This window comes from Carcharhinus amblyrhynchos, chromosome 11 (genome assembly GCF_965287045.1).
Source record: "Carcharhinus amblyrhynchos chromosome 11, sCarAmb.v2.hapA, whole genome shotgun sequence".
NCBI lineage: Eukaryota > Metazoa > Chordata > Chondrichthyes > Carcharhiniformes > Carcharhinidae > Carcharhinus > Carcharhinus amblyrhynchos.
This window is the reverse complement of record NC_137334.1, coordinates 92,311,098-92,326,477: the sequence shown is the minus strand read 5'-3', so window position 1 is coordinate 92,326,477 and position 15,380 is coordinate 92,311,098. Positions and strand designations below refer to the sequence as shown.

Below are 15,380 nucleotides of genomic sequence, written 5' to 3'. Positions count from 1 at the left end.
GATCTTATTGAATGGAGGAGCAGGTTCGAGGGGCCAGATGGCCTACTGCTGCTCCTAGTTCTTATGTTATAGCATAGAAGGAGGCCATTTGACCCATCTTGTCTATGCTGGCCGTCTCAAGGAGCAAATTATTGAGATCTCTCCACCGCCTTGCCTCCTATAATCCTGCACATTCTTTCTTTTCAGATTATAATCTGATTCCTTCTTTAATGCCTCGATTGAACTTGCCTCCACCACAGTCTCAAGTCAGCTCATCCCAGATCCTAACCACTCGCTGCGTGAAAAAGTTTATCCTCATGTTGCCCTTCCTTCTTTTACCAATTCTGTGCCCACCAATGAGAACAGTTTTGTCCTATCTATTCTGTCCAATCCCCTCATGATTTTCAACATCTCTATCAAATCCCCTCTCAACCTTGCATACGAATATACATTCAAACATACGAGTTAGGAACAGGAGTAGGCCATTCGGCCCCTCGAGTTGGCTCTGCCATTCAATAAGATCATGGTTGATCTGATTGTAACCTCAACTCCAAATTCCCACCTACCCCATGATAACCTTTCGCCACCTTGATTATCAAGAATCTATCTAGCCCCACCTTAAAAATATTTGAAAGGCAGAGCCTTGTGGTCCTGCCTGCTGGCAGGATTTACCGATGCCACCATGATTTATTATTTTAGCAACACCAAAAATAAGTAAGTTCAGAGAATTCCAGAGCTTAGGGTCCATGTGATTGAAGACACAGCTATCCCAGTGGTGGAGCAAGTGGTCAGAATTAGAGGAGTTCATAAGTTCACAAGATATAGGAGCAGAATTAGGCCATTCGGCCCATCGAGTCTGCTATTCGATCATGGCTGACATGCTCCTCATCCCCATTTTCCTGCCTTCTCCCCATAACCTTTCGACCCATTACCAATTAAAAATCTGTCTAACTCCTCCTTAAATTCACTCACTGTCCTAGCATATGAACATAATAGGAGCAGGAGTCGGCCATCTAGCCCTTCAAGCCTGCCCCGCCATTCAGTAAGATCATGGCTGATCTGAAGTGGATCAGTTCCACTTTCCCACCTGCTCCCCCTAACCCTTAATTCCCTTATCTATCAGAAATCTATCTACCCGTGACTTAAACATCCACTTTGGGGTAGCGAATTCCACAGATCCGCAGCCCTTTTAGGAGAAGTATTTTCTCCTCAGATTCACAGCTTTTGCTTGGCTTGCCACAGTTTCCAGATTTTCCTGTGACAGGGCAGAAAAGTCCTAGGCAAAGACTCTGCTACCACTGCTTTTTGAGTTAAGAGAGTTCTAAAGACTTCAAAAAATCATCTCTCTCCAAGGAAAACAGTCTCAACTTCTCTGTTCTCTATCCATAACTGAATTCCTCGTCCCTGGAACTATTCTTGTGAATCTTTTCTGCGCCCGCTCCAATGCCTTCACATCCTTCTTTAAGTGTGTCGCCTATCAAAACATAATGTCAAAAACTAAAGATTAATTTGCCTCCCATGAGATTAGTTGCTGTTTGAAAAGTGATTAAAAATGCCTACTTTACATTCCTTTCCGAATATAATAACCAGAGAGTTTCATAATGATCACTTAACACTGACACGCGTCAATCCACTGAGCCACTTTGACAATTTAATTTCCCTTCTGATTTTAGTTTAATTGTTTGCCTTATTAGCACCTGTTTCTATCTCAGGTGATGTACAGACACATCCATGTGACGCTGGAAATTACTTATTCCCACTTTGCCTCAAATTGCTTAAGGCACTAATCTAGTCATCAACACCACCTCCACCCTCCTGATCTCCGTAACCAGCTCCACCAGCCTCCGAGATGTCTGCACTCCCGGTGACACCGCACCTGGGGTATTGTGCACAGTTTTGGTCCCCTTATTTGAGGAAAGATGGAGTGGCATTGGAGGCTGCTCAGAGGAGGTTCACTAGATTGATTCCAGAGATGAGAGGCTTGTTGTACGAAGAGAGATTGAACAGTTTAGGCCGATACTCTCTGAAGAATGAGGGGAGATCCAATTGAAGCATACAAGATGATAAAAGATATGGATAAAGTGGACGTGGAGCCGATGTTTCCTTTTAGGAAATAGAAACTCCACAGTGCAGAAGAAAGCCATTCGGCCCATCGAGTCTGTACCGACACCAATCCCACCCAGGCCCTATCCCTGCAACTCCACACATTTACCCGACTAATCCCTCTAACCAACACATCCTGGGACACTAAGGGGCCATTTAGCATGGCCACTGCACCTAACTGGCATATCTTTGGACTGTGGGAGGAAACAGGAGCACCCAGAAGAAACCCACGCAGACACAGGGGGAATGTGCAAACTCCACACAGAAAATGACCCAAACTGGGAATCGAACCTGGGCCCCTGGCGCTGTGAGGCAGCAGTGCTAACCACCATGCCCTCGTGCCACCTTTTTGTGGGGCATTCTAGGACGAGAGGTCACAGTCTTAGGATAAGGAGTAGAGTTGAGGAGAAACTACTTCTCCTAAACTCCTGCTCCTATTTCTTATGTTCTTATGTTCTAAAGGGCTGTGAATCTGTGGAATTCACTACCCCCAAAGTGCAATGGATGCTGAGACAGTGAGTTAATTCGAGGAGGAGTTAGACAGATTTTTAATTGGTAATGGATTGAAAGGTTATGGGGAGAAGGCAGGAAAATGGGGATGAGGAGCGTATCAGCCATGATCTAATGGCAGAGCAGACTCGATGGGCCGAATGGCCTAATTCTGCTCCTGTATTTTGTGAACTTATGAACTCCTCTAATTCTGCCCACTTGCTCCACCACTGGGATAGCTGTGCCTTCAATCACATGGACCCTAAGCTCTGGAATTCTATGATTCTATGAGCTTACTTATTTTTGGTGTTTCTAAAATAATAAATCATTCCGAGATGGTGTCTCACAGGGGCATTTATCAAACAACATAGGGTGAATTTTACCATTCCGCCCGCCACAGGAGAGGGATGAACCATGGAAAAATCTGTTAACTTCAGGTGGGCTTAAAATCCCGCCCGTAAGTCACACAAGGTGATCACGGGACAGGTGACCAAATGGTTGGTCAGTGGGGGAGATTTTGAGGATGGTCTGAAAGGAAAGATGAGGGAGAGACAGAGGTGTTCAGGGAGTGAATTCCAGAGTCTGGGGTCCATGTGACTGAAGGCACATCTGCCCCAGTGGTGGAGCAAGAGGCCAGAATTAGAGGAGTGCGAATATCACTCCTGCAGAGTGCAGGAGGGTTGTGGAGCTGGTTACAGTGGTCAGGAGGGTGGGGGTGGTGTGGCCACGGAGGAATTTGAAAACGAGGAAAAGAATTTGAAAAGTGTGGCGTAGCTGGGCTGGGAGTCAGTGCAGGTCAGTGAGTCTCGGGGGTTATTGGTGAGCAGAGTTTGGTGTGACTTGGGATATGGGCAGCAGAATTTTGGATGACCTCAAGTTTGCAAAAGTTGTGATGGGCAGCTAGGAGTGCATTAGAAAATCCAGGCAGATCCCAGCGAGAGTTCACTGGTCTTGTGGGGAGGGGGCTGGGGGGAGTCTTGGCCCCCAAATGCATGTGCACGGACCTACAAACACACATGTAAAGTGTTGACCATGTCACCAGCGCTAACTGTAAAGGGTGTGAATAGGGTTAACACACTTTGTGTCTGAGGTGATCGCGGTCGCTGTGGTAAACGGCCATAACCATTCCTGTTTGCAGGCCGAAGATGAGGTCGAGAAGCCGAGTGTGGAAGAGGAAGAGGAGGAAGAAGAAGAGCTGGACAAGCTGTTGGGCATCGAGCGGCTAAGTGATCTGATTAGTGAACGCCCTCCGCGGGAACCTGAGAGAACCTACAATGAAAAGGACTTTGAATGTAAGTGTGCGTGCGTGCATAAGTGATCCCCACCCTGTGTCCACATCCTCATCCACACATCACATTCCTCTGAAAAGTGTGTGTGTGTGTGTTCTTATGGAAAGGTACGCAAACGAGTTCACAAACCAATTTGTGCAGTATCTGAGAGACTGAACCCTGCTCTCTGAACGTACCCCACACTAACACTGAGACAAGGGATGGTTCTCATTGCTCGTGATGCTCTTTATTTTTCTCAAAATGCTTCGAGAGTAAATTCCATCCAAGAGTTCTTCCCTTCCTTTCTGTCCCCGTAACGAATCTGCTTTCCTAAGGTAACAGTATCAGGAGAGGTATCCAGTTAGGATAGGATTCTCAGCAACAGCCAGACTGCACAATCTACTCAAAAGGATCTAAATTTTCTGACGTAGTATAATCGTGTATGACACAAAAGGTGGCCATTCGATCCATCGTGCCAATGCCAGCTCTCTGATAGAGCTATCCAATGAATCTCCCTCTCCAGCTCTTCCCCCATAACCCTGTAAATTTTTCCCCTTCAAGTGTTTATCCAATTACATCTTGAAAGTTACTATTGATTTTGCTTCCACTGTGCTTTCAGGCAGTGCATTCCAGATCACAACACCTCACCATCTTAAGTTTTCCTTTTGTTAATTATTGTAAATCTATTTAACCTCAACTTACTGACCTCCTGCCATTGGAAACAGATTCTTCTTAACAATCATCAAACCCATCATAATTTTCAATACGCGATGTACACAAAGGTATTCTGATAGGCTGATACGATGCAGGTATGATGTAGAGATGCCGGTGTTGGACAGGGTTGGGCACGGTGAGAGGTGTCCCAACACCAGGTTAAAGTCCAACAGGTTTCTTTGGAATCACTTTTTTTGGAATCACAAGCTTTCAGAGCGCTGCTTCTTCGTCGGGTGAGTGGAGAGGTTGGCTCACAAACAGAGCATATATAGACAGAGACCGAATTACAAGATAATGGTTGGAATGTGAGTCTTTACAAGCAATCAAGTCTTTACAGATGCAGACAGTACAAGTGGAGAGGGGGATAATCACAGGTAGAGGTGTGAATTGTCTCAGGCCAGGACAGTTAGCTGGATTTTGCAAGCCCAGGCCAAATAGTGGTGGTTACATGTGGTGTGACATGAACTGAAGATCCCAGTTGAGGACGTCCATCACGTTGAATTGAGGAAGGAGCAGCGCTCCGAAAGCTCATGATTCCAAATAAATCGGCTGGACTTCAACCTGGTGTTGAGACTTCTTACTGCGATGTAGGGAGGGAGAAGGAGCATGTGGAGCGTAAACACCAGCATGAACTAGTTGGACCGCATGGTCTGTTTCTGGGACTGTAAAGTTCTCTGTGTAATCCTGTGTAATCACCAGATCATCGACAGATGTCCCACCACATTCACCACCCACTCTCAGCGCGCCTGCCACATCATATGCGCTTCAGGAGAAAGGTGTCTCGCCCAGAGCGGAAGAAGAAGAGAAAGAGGAAAAAGAAAAAGACTTCAGTGCCTCCATCTGAGGTAACGCCCACCATCCAGGAAGTGGATGAGGAGGAAGAGGAGGCCTCGGAATTCGAGACCCAGGACAAAGATCTGTCGGCAAGCGAGGAGATGCGTGACCAGCCCAAGGTTTATATATCGAATAACAAATTCCTGGGAGTGAGTTACAGACTGGAATCTAATCGAGGGGTTCGGGGTGGTTTATATATAGAATAACAGATACCCGGGAGTGAGTTACAGACTGGAATCTGATCGAGGGGTTCGGGGTGGTTTATATATAGAATAACAGATACCCGGGAGTGAGTTACAGGCTGGAATCTAATCGAGGGGTTCAGGGTGGTTTATATATAGAATAACAGATACCCGGGAGTGAGTTACAGACTGGAATCTAATCGAGGGGTTCGGGGTGGTTTATATATAGAATAACAGATACCCGGGAGTGAATTACAGACTGGAATCTAATCGAGGGGTTCGGGGGGGTTTATATATAGAATTACAGATACCCGGGAGTGAGTTACAGACTGGAATCTAATCGAGGGGTTCGGGGTGGTTTATATATAGAATAACAGATACCCGGGAGTGAGTTACAGACTGGAATCTAATCGAGGGATTTGGGGTGGTAAATATATAGAATAACAGTTACCCAGGAGTGAGTTACAGGCTGGAATCTAATCGAGGGGTTTGGGGTGGTTTATATATAGAATAACAGATACCCGGGTGTGAGTTACAGACTGGAATCTAATCGAGGGGTTCAGGGGGGTTTATATATAGAATAACAGATACCCGGGAGTGAGTTACAGACTGGAATCTAATCGAGGGGTTTGGGGTGGTTTATATATAGAATAACAGATACCCGGGAGTGAGTTACAGACTGGAATCTAATCGAGGGGTTCGGGGTGGTTTATATATAGAAAAACAGATACCCGGGAGTGAGTTACAGACTGGAATCTAATCGAGGGGTTCAGGGGGGTTTATATATAGAATAACAGATACCCGGGAGTGAGTTACAGACTGGAATCTAATCGAGGGGTGGTTTATATATAGAATAACAGATACCTGAGAGTGAGTTACAGACTGGAATCTAATCGAGGGGCTCGGGATGGTTTATATATAGAATAACAGATACCTGGGAGTGAATTACAGACTGGAATCTAATCGAGGGGCTCGGGGTGGTTTATATATAGAATAACAGATACCCGGGAGTGAGTTACAGACTGGAATCTAATCGAGGGGTTCGGGGTGGTTTATATATAGAATAACAGATACCCGGGAGTGAGTTACAGACTGGAGTCTAATCGAGAGGTTCGGGGTGGTTTATATATAGAATAACAGATACCCGGGAGTGAGTTACAGACTGGAATCTAATCGAGGGGTTCGGGGTGGTTTTTATATAGAATAACAGATACCCGGGAGTGAGTTACAGACTGGAATCTGATCGAGGGGTTCGGGGTGGTTTATATATAGAATAACAGATACCTGGGAGTGAGTTACAGACTGGAATCTGTTCGAGGGGTTCGGGGTGGTTTATATATAGAATAACAGATACCCGGGAGTGAATTACAGACTGGAATCTAATCGAGGGGATCGGGGGGGTTTATATATAGAATAACAGATACCCGGGAGTGAGTTACAGACTGGAATCTGATCGAGGGGTTCGGGGTGGTTTATATATAGAATAACAGATACTCGGGAGTGAGTTACAGACTGGAATCTAATCGAGGGGTTCGGGGTGGTTTATATATAGAATAACAGATACCCGGGAGTGAGTTACAGACTGGAATCTAATCGAGGGGTTCGGGGTGGTTTATATATAGAATAACAGATACCTGGGAGTGAGTTACAGACTGGAATCTAATCGAGGGGTTCGGGGTGGTTTATATATAGAATAACAGATACCCGGGAGTGAGTTACAGACTGGAATCTAATCGAGGGGTTCAGGGGGGTTTATATATAGAATAACAGATACCCGGGAGTGAGTTACAGACTGGAATCTAATCGAGGGGTGGTTTATATATAGAATAACAGATACCTGAGAGTGAGTTACAGACTGGAATCTAATCGAGGGGCTCGGGATGGTTTATATATAGAATAACAGATACCTGGGAGTGAATTACAGACTGGAATCTAATCGAGGGGCTCGGGGTGGTTTATATATAGAATAACAGATACCCGGGAGTGAGTTACAGACTGGAGTCTAATCGAGAGGTTCGGGGTGGTTTATATATAGAATAACAGATACCCGGGAGTGAGTTACAGACTGGAATCTGATCGAGGGGTTCGGGGTGGTTTATATATAGAATAACAGATACCCGGGAGTGAGTTACAGACTGGAATCTGTTCGAGGGGTTCGGGGTGGTTTATATATAGAATAACAGATACCCGGGAGTGAATTACAGACTGGAATCTAATCGAGGGGATCGGGGGGGTTTATATATAGAATAACAGATACTCGGGAGTGAGTTACAGACTGGAATCTGATCGAGGGGTTCGGGGTGGTTTATATATAGAATAACAGATACTCGGGAGTGAGTTACAGACTGGAATCTAATCGAGGGGTTCGGGGTGGTTTATATATAGAATAACAGATACCCGGGAGTGAGTTACAGACTGGAATCTAATCGAGGGGTTCGGGGTGGTTTATATATAGAATAACAGATACCCGGGAGTGAGTTACAGACTGGAATCTAATCGAGGGGTTCGGGGTGGTTTATATATAGAATAACAGATACTCAGGAGTGAGTTACAGACTGGAATCTAATCGAAGGGTGGTTTATATATAGAATAACAGATACCCGGGAGTGAGTTACAGACTGGAATCTAATCGAAGGGTGGTTTATATATAGAATAACAGATACCTGGGAGTGAGTTACAGACTGGAATCTAATCGAGGGGTTCGGGGTGGTTTATATATAGAATAACTGATACCCGGGAGTGAGTTACAGGCTAATATCGAATGGAGGAGTTTGGAAGGACCAACGGAAACCGTTTCTCCTTATTTTCTCTGTCAAAAAAGAACTCTGAATGTTTACATTCAATCTTCCCTTCATCTTCTTGAAGTCTGCCATCTCTATTGAATGATGGGGTAAGAGATTGTAGTGGAGAGGGAGAGGTGGCAGAGACTGAAGCAAGACTCGGCTGTTAGGGAATCATCACCTGTTTGCAGTGGTCGCTGATATTTGCTCTTCATCTTTTCACAGTGCCATCTTGCTTCACCTGAATCGACCGAGTCTCTCGTGATTGAGCAGCAGAGGCTAGATTCTCCCCAACAGCCACCGGAACCTTATTCAGCAAAGGCAGAGAGGTCAGATTCTGCCCCGGGGGCCAACCAAACTGTGTACATGACAGGAACAGGTCCACCGCCCTCAGTTTGTGCTGTTGGTGAGGTCTGGCTCACCACTCAGCACTCCCCTGGGAGGAGTAAATATCTGTCCAATGGCCACTGCATAAATGGACAATGGGTCAGGAGCCACCTCAAATGTCCTGCTTGTGGTCACTTAGCTTGCCAGACCACGGGGAAACAGTTGTGGGAAGTGGACTAATTGAGTAGCTCAAAGAGCCAGCACAATCATGATGGACTGAATGGCCTCCTGTTGTATCATTCCCAATTCTATGACACTGTCATCAGGGATGACCCTCGGAACCGTCACTCACATTAGAATCACAGGATGGTTACAACACAGAAGGAGGCCATTCAGCCTATCTTGTTGTATACTGGCTCTCTGCATAAGCAACTCCCCTAGTCCTAATTAACTCTCTTCAGATAATTACCCAATCCTGCTTTGAATGCTGTGATTGATTCTGCCTCCAGCACACTCTGAGGCAGCGCGTTCTGGATCTCAAACCACTGGCTGCGTAAAAATGTTACCCTCGTCTTGCCTTTGGTTCTTCTGCCAATCACCTCATATTTATGTCCCCCTAGCTCCCCACCCTTCCGCCAATATACTTAGCCCAGAGACAAGATGACACAGGCATCTTCATCCCTCATTACTCACTGATATGAGACATTGTCCTGCTGTTTCTATTCCATCGGGCTGACTCCTGAAGCAAAGCTTTTTCTAATATTTATTTTTCTTCTCCCTTCCACAGTTTTCTGAAACCTCCCCAGGATTCCCCACACGCCCTCCTGAGGAGCCCTGACAAACGGAAGACCCTACACCGGCTGGCGAGTGGCCAGCGAGCACGTTACGACCTGCGGGAAAGGATCTGCATTGGGAGTATGACTGCACTCGGAGCCACCGTGTATCAGAAAGTGCCAACCGATGATGCGGAGGCACAGATGCTCGCCAGCGCTGATCTGGACTATATGAAAAGTAAGGAACAGTCAATACCAGGATAGATAGGGATTAATGTGCAGGGAGAGCACAGAGAGATAACTAATACATAACGTTAACCCAACAGAGTTAATACAGTGCAGAAGGAGGCCATTTGGCCCATCAAGTCTGAACCAATTCTGCAAATGAACATCTTACCCAGACCCAACCCCATCCCAAACCCGTGACCCCACCCATTTACCACACTAATCCCCCAACCTATGCACTGTGGGACAACATGGGGCAATTTACCATGGTCAATCCATCTAATCTGCACATCTTTGGACTGTGGGAGGAAACCGGAGCACCTGGAGGAAACCCACGCAGACATTGGAGGAACATGTAAACTCCTCTCAGACAGTGACCCAACACTGGAATCAAACCTGGTGCTATGAGGTAGCAGTGCTAACACTGTGTCACCCACTAACACATAATGATAATACACAGTGATCACACAGAGGGAGAATGCACGGGCAGCACGGTGGCACAGTGGTTAGCACTGCTGCCTCATAGCGTCAGGGACCCGGGTTCAATTCCCGGCTTGGGTCGCTGTGTGGAGTTTGCACATTCTTCCCCTGTTTGCCGAGGGTTTCCGCCAGATGCTCCAGTTTCCTCCCACAGTCCAGAGATGTGCAGTTAGATGCATTGACCATGCTATAGTTCCCCTTAGTGGCCTGGGATATATAGGTTAGAAGAACTAGGGAGGTAAATGTGTGGGATTGTGGGAATAGGTTTTGGGGTGGGATTGTGGTTGGTGCAGACTCAAAGAGCTGAATAACTCCCTTCTGCACTCTAGGGTTTCTATGGTTCTAACGGACAGCCATATCGCACAGTGAACACAGGCATAATATACAGTGGTACCGTCTACATGCAATTGACCATTATAAAGAGGACATTTTCCTTCCTATCTAAAGAAGGCTACCAATGACAGCATGCATATTGGTGGAAGATATATAACAGAATCAGGAGCATTTTGATATGTATTCTGATATAGGTGAAAACTGGAAATTTACGATTCATAGCTAGAAAACCAAAACCTCTTGGATTGCCCTTCCAAATGGATTCCACTTACAACTTTGTGTGTTGCGGTGAAAAGAAGAATTCTGAAGGGTAATAAGAATGAGGGCAGAGAGAGATGTGGGGTTTCGGGAGGGATTCTAGAGCTTAGGTCCTAAGCGGTTGAAGACAGGACCATAAGCAATGGACTGATTAAAGTCTTGGATGTGTGGAAGGACAGAAGTGGGCGAATGCAGAAATAATAATGGGTATCAGAGCTCGTGATTTCTGTGCTCCCTTCATGTCCAGCTCCTGCGCATCCCCAAGTTTAATCGCTCCAGTACTGGTGGTCATGCCTATAGCTGCCTATGTCGCAAGCTGTAATACTAATAAATAAAGTTTAAATCCGTGGAATTCCCTCCCAAACCCTCTCTGCCTATCTATTCTTCTTCAATTCACTGTCTAAAACTGACCTCTGTGGCTAAGCTGCTGGCTACTGCCATAAGATCTCCATACAAATTTTGTTTGATTACGCTCCTGAGAAGCACTTTGGCATGTTTTACTATGTTAACTGCGTTACTTAAATATGAATTCTTGTTACTGCGGGGACCTGGTGTGCACTGGATCTTCAAAATGATGGGAATAGACACATTCTGTTGTTCCCATACTGCCTCTTGAGCTTGAGAGAGGCTGCGGGGTTGCTTCGAGAGCGGGGAGCTAAGACTCAGCAGGAGGGAGAAAGCTGGGGGATGGAAAGTACGATGGGTTGAAACGAGAGCAAAGTCAAGGGGAAGAGAAGTTCCGGGAGGCAGTTGAATTGAAGATGCGGAGAGTGGTTGGCGTGGGTTGAGGTTGGGAAAAGAAGGACTGAAGATTGATGGAGAGACTGTGGTGGAGCTGGTTACGAAAGGGTTATCAGCTGAAAATGCCAAACTGCTCTTCCTCAAATCAAGTGACAGGATATTGGATTGGAGTCTTGCATCATGGAAATGGACTGAAAGCCTGGAGGACAAAAATGTTCAAAGCAGTCGCTTAGTCAGCAGGGATTTGCTTCTCCTATTGACATCAGCCTGATCAATGATAATACCACCAGGTTCCAATTCACCACTTTAAAGCCCATTGCAAATCTCTGAGGACCAAGCAAGCATCGCCGGACTCGCACTCTGCTGCATTACTCCTTCTATTATCGATGTCTGTGTTCTTCCCTCACCCTGTTTGAAGATCTCACCTGAAGAAGGAGTGACACTCCGAAAGCTTGTGCTACCAGATAAACCTGCTGGACTTTAACCTGGTGTTGTGAGACTTCTTACTGTGCCCACCCCAGTCCAACGCCGGCATCTCCATATCATGGCGAAGATGATGGATACAGAGGACTCCAGCGATGATCGGGACCCAGACACCGATGTCTTTGAACTCGTCGGGAAGGAAGATTTTGAAGAATTTGTCCTTGATTTTGACGATTATGACCTGTGGGAGACAATTAACACCTATCTTAATAACAAGGAGAAACCCAGTAAGTAGCTAGTCTGTGCGGGTGATGTTCTTAAAAACAAGTGAGGGGAATATCAAAGCAATCGCATATGTGAAGTTGTTTTGCCAGGCCTTGTAAATGCCTCTGGGTGATTTCCACACTAAGTGAATTTAAAGCTCAGTGACTGGTGTTACGGACACAAACTTATCAACAAATTTGCATAACAAACAGAGTGAAGTGGACAGTTAATCGTTCTTCAGGGTGAGGAATTGGTGTTTTCTAGGGCATCAGAAAAATTCCTGTCCTTTTATAAAGACAGAGGATCTTGACCACCCAACCGACAGGCTCCAGCCTAATGTCTGACCTTGGGGCAGTATTTCTGACAGCGAAGTGTCCACTCAGCATTGCCCATCCAACTGTATCGTGTAACCTCAGTACTGTCCTTCTGACAGGCCAGTACCCTCTCAATACTACCCCTTCCACTGTTCAGTGTAACCTCGGTACTGACCCTCCGTCAATGCAGCATTCCCTTCGACTGTGAACTAAAATATTAATAGTGACCCTCTGACAATACAGCATTTCCTCAGCACTGACCCTCTGACAGTGCGGCACTCCCTCAGCACTGACCCTCTGACAGTGCGGCACTCCCTCAGCACTGACCCTCTGACAGTGCGGCACTCCCTCAGCACTGACCCTCTGACAGTGCGGCACTCCCTCAGCACTGACCCTCTGACAGTGCGGCACCCCCTCAGCACTGACCCTCTGACAGTGCGGCACCCCCTCAGCACTGACCCTCTGACAGTGCGGCACTCCCTCAGCACTGACCCTCTGACAGTGCGGCACTCCCTCAGCACTGACCCTCTGACAGTGCGGCACTCCCTCAGCACTGACCCTCTGACAGTGCGGCACCCCCTCAGCACTGACCCTCTGACAGTGCGGCACCCCCTCAGCACTGACCCTCTGACAGTGCGGCACCCCCTCAGCACTGACCCTCTGACAGTGCGGCACCCCCTCAGCACTGACCCTCTGACAGTGCGGCACCCCCTCAGCACTGACCCTCTGACAGTGCGGCACCCCCTCAGCACTGACCCTCTGACAGTGCGGCACCCCCTCAGCACTGACCCTCTGACAGTGCGGCACCCCCTCAGCACTGACCCCACTGTCAGGCTCTCCCTCAGCAAGGCACTGGGATTGTGGGATAAGTTATTGAAGAACTGGAGTGGGACTTGAATCCACAACCTTCTGATTCAGGGAAGAATGTCACTGACTAAGCCAAGCAGGCACAAGTTCAATCAACAGAAACAAGCACCTTTGTCTCCTCTGCTCTGACTCTGGAACTGATCTGTGGCTGGTATAAACAGCATATGCTGGAGTACTTCACTCAGCCTTCTTCATCAGCATCTCCCAAATTCGTTACCGTCCATTGCCAATAAGGAGAAAGGCGACGAGCATCTGCGAACTGCGCCAACTTCCAAGATGTTCCTGCGTCACTCACCATCCTGACTTGGAAACTTATTATAGTTGCTTCATTGTCACAGGGTCAAAATCCTGGAATTCCCTGCAGTTCTTAAAATTCATTCTTGTGATTTAGGCATGGCTTGCTAGGCCAGCATTCATTGCGCATCCCTAATTGCCCTTGTGAAGCTATTGTGGAACCACCTTGAACTGTTGCAATGTATTAAGTGTGGGGTATTCACACTGTTGTTCTGAAGGGAGTTCCAGGATTTTAACCCAGCCACAGTGTAGGAATGGTGATATATTTCTCAGTCAGGATGGCAAGGTGGCTTGAAGACACTCAAGGGCTGCAGACACACGGAAACCCCCACCAGCTTGAGGTTCCCCTTTAAGCCACTCACCGTCCTGACTTGGAAATACATCGGCCGTTCTTTCACTGTCACTGGGTCGAGTGGTCCCTAACGCCACAGGGACTGCGGCGGTTCAAGAAAGCATCTCACCACCTTCTCAAGGGCAATTAGCGACGGGCAATAAATTCTCACTAGCCAGTAACACCCACAGCCCGTGAAAGAATTCTTTTAAAAAACTGTGCCCTTTAACTCTCTCTCTGCTCAAAATAAGCTGAATATCTGATCAATCACAGCATCCAGTGTGTGACGGGCAAGATCCCACACACGGCCGTGTCACAATGACCAAGTCTGTTCATTTCAGTGTTCTTCAGTGATGCTAACTGAGGGATAAATGTCGGTCCAAGTCACCGGGGAGAACCTGCTCCTCTTCGGAATGGTGGCTCTGGATCTTTCAGGGCTGCAGGTTTAATCCCTCATGTGCAAGTCAGTGCCGGGCAGGAAAGGGTTTTGTTATTACCACTTTGGATGTGGCAGCTTGGAGCTGCATGGGTTGGCGGGGTGATTTGCTCCCTCTCTGTTGAGCGCACAGAATTATTGACCAACTAATGTGTGCACTGCGGGGGATTGGATTGAAATTGATTAGTGACACTTGCAGCCTCTGGGTGTTATGGAAAAATGTGTGTTAGAATCACACAGGAATAGCTAGAGGAGGTCACTATGACTGAAACTGATCAGCTATTCAGCTTATTTTGAGCATAGAAAGTTAAAGGGCATAGTTTTTTTAAAAAATTATTTCGTAGAGTGTGGGTGCTGCTGGCGAGGTGGGAATTTATTGCCCATCCCTAATTGCCCTTGAGAAGGTGGTGACGGGCTGCCACCTTGAACCCGCTGCAGTCCCTCTGGTGTACGTACACCATGATGTGGAGATGCCGGCGCTGGACTGTCGTAAACACAGTAAGAAGTCTCACAACACCAGGTTAAAGTCCAACAGGTTTATTTGGTAGTAAAGGCCACTAGCTTTCGGAACGCTGTTCCTTTAACAGGTGAGTGGAGAGTTCTCCTCCCCACTCACCTGAACTCCCCACTCACCTGATGAAGGAACAGCGTTCCAAAAGCTAGTGGCATTTACTACCAAATAAACCTGTTGGACTTTAACCTGGTGTTGTGAGACTTCTTAGTGTATGTATGCCCACAGTGCTGTTAGGGAGAGAGTTCTATTTTGACCCAGTGACTGTGGAGGAACGGCAGTATACTTCAGGATGGTGAATGGCTTGAAAGGGAACCTCGAGGTGGTGGGTATCCATGTGTCTGCGGCCCCTATCCCTCTAGTTGGAAGCGGCTTTGGGTTTGGAAGATGTGGGTTTGGATGAAGGAGCCATTGTGAGTTGCTGCAGTGAGTCTTGTAGATGGTACACGCTGCC

At 46.9% G+C, this 15,380-nt stretch overlaps 1 protein-coding gene across 4 annotated transcripts in view; it reads left to right on the top strand.

Annotated features, from left to right (window-relative positions):
* LOC145350344 (anion exchange protein 3-like) overlaps window positions 1-15,380 on the top strand; it is a 128,602-nt gene that overhangs the window by 28,964 nt on the left and 84,258 nt on the right. For 3 of the 4 annotated variants that reach the window (XM_080199577.1, XM_080199578.1, XM_080199576.1), the window contains exons 3-6: window positions 3,710-3,863; window positions 5,253-5,506; window positions 8,575-8,678; window positions 9,464-9,687. In XM_080199577.1, the coding sequence (XP_080055703.1) occupies window positions 3,710-3,863; window positions 5,253-5,506; window positions 8,575-8,678; window positions 9,464-9,687 (736 nt within the window). Of the gene's footprint in view, window positions 1-3,709; window positions 3,864-5,252; window positions 5,507-8,574; window positions 8,679-9,463; window positions 9,688-11,827; window positions 12,197-15,380 lie in introns of those variants that run through there. The other variant, XM_080199579.1, reaches the window with a different exon arrangement.